This window comes from Tursiops truncatus, chromosome 20, assembly GCF_011762595.2.
Source record: "Tursiops truncatus isolate mTurTru1 chromosome 20, mTurTru1.mat.Y, whole genome shotgun sequence".
Taxonomy (NCBI): domain Eukaryota; kingdom Metazoa; phylum Chordata; class Mammalia; order Artiodactyla; family Delphinidae; genus Tursiops; species Tursiops truncatus.
Window position 1 is genome coordinate 40,758,567 of NC_047053.1, and position 5,200 is coordinate 40,763,766.

General features: G+C 56.1%; 1 protein-coding gene across 1 annotated transcript; it reads left to right on the forward strand.

Annotated features, from left to right (window-relative positions):
* Nucleotides 1-820: 820 nt before the first annotated feature.
* On the forward strand, nucleotides 821-3,412 carry FZD2 (frizzled class receptor 2). The gene has a single exon (XM_033847845.2). The coding sequence runs from the start codon at nucleotides 1,592-1,594 to the stop codon at nucleotides 3,287-3,289; it is 1,698 nt and encodes a 565-aa protein (XP_033703736.1). The 5' UTR covers nucleotides 821-1,591; the 3' UTR covers nucleotides 3,290-3,412.
* Nucleotides 3,413-5,200: the final 1,788 nt, after the last annotated feature.

The following is a 5,200-nucleotide window of genomic DNA, read 5'->3' on the forward strand; positions in this document are numbered from 1 at the left end:
ACCGCCATCCACCCCCAGCCAGGTAAGTGTGGATGTGTGTGTGTGGGGGGGGGTTAAACCACACAACCCCCCCCCCCCCCCCGCCTCCTCCCTCACCACACACACCACCCGTTTCTGGTGTGGAATCACTTAAGATTTGGGTAAAACTCCCCTCTCTCCTAGGAGACCAAATCTGGAAGCTTTTAGGGGGCGGGGGCAGAGGTGGAGAGAGAGGAGGAAAATTCCCCCAAACGTCCTAAAAGAGTCATCTCTTCAGCTCAAAACTGCTCGTCATCCCCCACTCCCCACCATTAACCTCCGATTAAGACCTCCTCGTTATGGCAACTAAACTTTACTTTGCATAATTAAGATTTGCCTCGGAAGAGAGGGGAGGGAGAAGCCGCAGCTCTAGGCCATTCTCCTTCACCTCACCCCCTCCCACCCCCGCCCCAACCCTCCAGCTCAAGGCCTCTGAGTTCCTGAGTTTTCTCACTTTGAGGTGCCACCGAACACAAAGAACCATAATGGGCTCCTTTGTGCTCGCTACGGGGCAATTACGCCCCGGAGTCCAGGCCCCTTTAAGAGCCTCTTAAAGAGACAGGCTCTCGTTTTTCAGAGGGTTATTTAAGGGTGTATGCAGGGGGAGGAGCGAGGCAAACTCCTAGGGGTCTACATATAGGGCGACAGGAAATTTTGTCTAGATTCCATGGGAAGGGGCTGAGAGAAAAGTCTTTGTAAACTGATAGTTTTTAAAAAGTCTCTCCCTTAAACAATTTTTTCTCAAACTTAACACTTTTTTTACTTGATCTGAAAAATTGGACTGGAATAGGTGGGGTTCGAGGAGCAGGGGCGGAGGCAAGGATTTAAAGAGGCCCTATCCCGGAGAGATCCGTGGCCCCCCGGAAGAAGAGTGATCCAGGGCTGAGTGACTCGGGTCCGCCGCAGTTCGGGGAACGTGTGTCTCCGGATCTCGCCGCCGCGGCTCCAGAGAAATCCCGTGCTGGGCAAAGGGCCCTTAATATAATAATAGCTTGTCTCTTTAAAAAGCAAAAGGCGGGGGGGAAAGTTTTGTTGGCATCTGGTTTCTGATCTCATTATGTTGTGGTTGACCAATCCAGCCCTCGGGGCTGATCCTCGAGTTTAAATCTCATTGGCCGAGAGAACATTTTGGGATGGTGCTTAGAGCTCGACGGGGCGGTTTCAAGGATCCCTTTTTTGGGGGGCTGAAGAGAGGGCGGGGCCGCCGGCGGGGGCCCCCTTGAAACCGACTAATTGGGATCGGAGAGGCCGAGGTGAGGGCTGGAGGAAGGCACAAAGGAGTCGCTGGGCGGAGAAGGGAGGGGAGAGGCGAGAGGAGGAGGACGAGGAGGAGAGAGGGCAAGCAGCGCGCGGTGTCTCCGGCGGCTCAGTCCGACCTCGGCGAGCCAGCGGGCGGGTGCGCCGCCCCCCTCCCCCGCCCGGCCTCCCCAACTCGGCAGCCGCGAGCAAAGTTTGCAAAGAGACGCGGGAGGCGGCGGCCGCGGCGAGGCGGCGGCGGGGAAGGCGCGCGGTCTCGGGGCTGGGGGCGGGGGCGGGGGGGCGTCCGGGAGCCGGGTGGGGGGCGGCGGCCAGCATGCGGCCCCGCAGCGCCCTGCCCCGCCTGCTGCTTCCGCTGCTGCTGCTGCCCGCTGCGGGGCCAGCCCAGTTCCACGGGGAGAAGGGCATCTCCATCCCGGACCACGGCTTCTGCCAGCCCATCTCCATCCCGTTGTGCACGGACATCGCCTACAACCAGACCATCATGCCCAACCTTCTGGGCCATACGAACCAGGAGGACGCAGGACTGGAGGTGCACCAGTTCTACCCATTGGTGAAGGTGCAGTGCTCGCCCGAACTGCGCTTCTTCCTGTGCTCCATGTATGCACCCGTGTGCACTGTGCTGGAGCAGGCCATCCCGCCGTGCCGCTCGATCTGCGAGCGCGCGCGCCAGGGCTGCGAGGCGCTCATGAACAAGTTCGGCTTCCAGTGGCCGGAGCGCCTTCGCTGCGAGCACTTCCCCCGCCACGGCGCGGAGCAAATCTGCGTGGGCCAGAACCACTCGGAGGACGGCGCGCCCGCGTTGCTCACCACCGCGCCGCCGCCGGGCCTGCAGCCGGGTGCGGGGGGCACCCCGGGCGGCCCGGGTGGCGGCGGCTCGCCTCCGCGCTATGCCACGCTGGAGCACCCGTTCCACTGTCCGCGCGTCCTCAAGGTGCCGTCCTATCTCAGCTACAAGTTTCTGGGCGAACGCGACTGCGCGGCTCCGTGCGAGCCGGCGCGGCCCGACGGCTCCATGTTCTTCTCCCAGGAAGAGACGCGCTTTGCGCGACTCTGGATCCTCACCTGGTCCGTGTTGTGCTGCGCCTCCACCTTTTTCACTGTCACCACATACCTGGTCGACATGCAGCGCTTCCGCTACCCGGAGCGGCCCATCATCTTTCTGTCAGGCTGCTACACTATGGTGTCGGTGGCCTACATCGCGGGCTTCGTGCTCCAGGAGCGCGTGGTGTGTAACGAGCGCTTCTCCGAGGACGGCTACCGTACGGTGGTGCAGGGCACCAAGAAGGAGGGCTGCACCATCCTCTTCATGATGCTCTACTTCTTCAGCATGGCCAGTTCCATCTGGTGGGTCATCCTGTCGCTCACCTGGTTCCTGGCGGCGGGCATGAAGTGGGGCCACGAGGCCATCGAGGCCAACTCGCAGTACTTCCACCTGGCCGCGTGGGCCGTGCCCGCCGTCAAGACCATCACAATCCTGGCCATGGGCCAGATTGACGGCGACCTGCTGAGCGGCGTGTGCTTCGTGGGCCTCAACAGCCTGGACCCGCTGCGGGGCTTCGTGCTGGCGCCGCTCTTCGTGTACCTGTTCATAGGCACGTCCTTCCTCCTGGCCGGTTTCGTGTCACTCTTCCGCATCCGTACCATCATGAAGCACGACGGCACCAAGACGGAGAAGCTGGAGCGGCTCATGGTGCGCATCGGCGTCTTCTCGGTGCTGTACACGGTGCCCGCCACCATCGTCATCGCCTGCTATTTCTACGAGCAGGCCTTCCGAGAGCACTGGGAGCGCTCGTGGGTGAGCCAGCACTGCAAGAGCCTGGCCATCCCGTGCCCGGCGCACTACACGCCGCGCATGTCACCCGACTTCACCGTCTACATGATCAAATACCTCATGACGCTCATCGTGGGCATCACGTCGGGCTTCTGGATCTGGTCCGGCAAGACGCTGCACTCGTGGAGGAAGTTCTACACGCGTCTCACCAACAGCCGGCACGGCGAGACCACCGTGTGAGCCGGAGCTCCGGCGCCGCGTCCCCAGCCGGGCCGGCACCTCGCGCTCCGCCCCCAGGGAGGGGGGGGGGCGCTCCTACAGACTCCTTATTTTATTTTTTTAAATAAAGAACAATCGAAACCATTTCTTTTTTAGGTCGCTTTTTAAAGAGAACTCTGCCCAACACCCCCACCAGGTTTGTAATTAAAACTGTAAATAGTTTTTGTAAATTTAATTATATATTTTCTATTTAAAAGAAAAAAGGAAAAAAAGGGGGGGAGCAGTGAGGGGCGCCAGGCCTGAGGAATGGAGAAGAGGGGGAGTTGGGGGGGTTCTCCTTTCTTCAGTCCCCTTTCAAACACCACCCCCTACTTCGGTTTGAGTATTTTGGTGATTTGACAGGGCTGGGCCTGCTGGAAGAGGCTATAAGTAGTTGGGAGTTACATTCAGGTTCTAAAGCCAAATTTGTGAGCCTTCTCACTGACGCTGGGTCTGTGGAAGCAGTTGGATACTTTTGATCAAGACTTGGATTCGTTTTGATTTCCCTTTCCCCCTTTCTCACTTGTCCTGTCTCCTTCACTCGATCTTTGGAAACTTCCCAAAGGAGATGAAGACGTGGAAAAAAAAAAAAAAAAACCCGAACCAAAGGGTGGGGAGAGGGCGGAGATCGTGTGAGGAATGGCCTCCACCCCTACCCTCCGGGCCCACCCCCCTGCTGGCAGGAAGATCTTTCTTCTCTGACTCTTCTTCTTTTCAACTCGCTACCCCGAGCACTTGGAGGGGGCAGAAAGTGTTTTGCGATGTGTGTTTTGAAACAACCCAACCTCCCCACCCCACTACGTTGAGTACCGATCCTGACCGCCTCCATTTTTAGGGGGAGCATCATCAGCTCGCAGATGCTGGGATTTGGAGATCACCTTGCATCTCTGTCCTTTCCCCTGCTGTCTGCTCCTCACCTGCTCTCCCCCCCCCACCCCCAACTGACTATCTCCTCTGGCATTCAGGTTAGCAGTTTGTGGGGTGGTTTGTGCGCTGTGTGGGGGGTTTTGTTGTTGTTGAGGTTTTTCGTTTTTGTTTTTCAAAAGGCAATAAAATGGGTTTGGTTGGAGGGAGGGAACGGATGGATGGGCTGGTGGGATTTTTAGTTTCCCTTTGACAAAAGACTGGTTTCTTTTCAAACTTGTCCAGAAGGGGGAAGGGGGGAAAAAACGTGAGTATCTTTGCTTTGGAAGAAGGCTCTGGGCAGGCTCTTTGTGACTGTGGGGGTGGGGTTGAGTGTTCACATGACATTCTATATCACAAGATTGATAGAATGTTTATAACATGTTTCTTATCTTCCCCCCAACTCCCACAAATAAAAGTCAAGACTTCTCTTAAAGTTATCTTTCACGCTGGTATGAGAATTGCAGTTTCCAATACACATCATTTCCCTCAACTATTTGGAGTATTTTAGAATTTTAATTACCATGGATCGATTTGAAGACCAAGGGATGGGGTGAAACAAGTTTGCCCCATAACTCAACTTTTCAGCATCTCCTGTTTCTTGATAATAGTGCAAATTAAAGCTAATAATCATCATAATAAAGTGCATTTAATTATCTTCTAGAGAGCTAGCCCTTTAATTGTATTTAACAGGGTTGTAACATTTTATTAGTTTAACCAAACCAAACACCTCCTCCTTCCATCTCCCCCTGACCTAGTTGGTTGGGGGTGGGGTGGAGAAGAGGTTCCCTGCCCCGATCTTGCTTTTTTAGCCAAACCGTGGTACGGAAAATGGTGCCTTAACACCCTTTGTTAGCAGGCTTTGGGATAAGGGAGAAAGTAAGTTAGAACCCCTACTTCGAAGTGTTTGCGTGTGTTAGTTTATGTTGGGGGAGGGGATCTGGAAATGTTTGGTGGTAATTGAACACGTATGTGGGGCTTTGCTGGGAA

Excerpts from the sequence above, each read along its gene's own strand:
- FZD2 (XM_033847845.2), top strand. The coding sequence starts at position 1,592 with ATGCGGCCCCGCAGCGCCCTGCCCCGCCTGCTGCTTCCGCTGCTGCTG.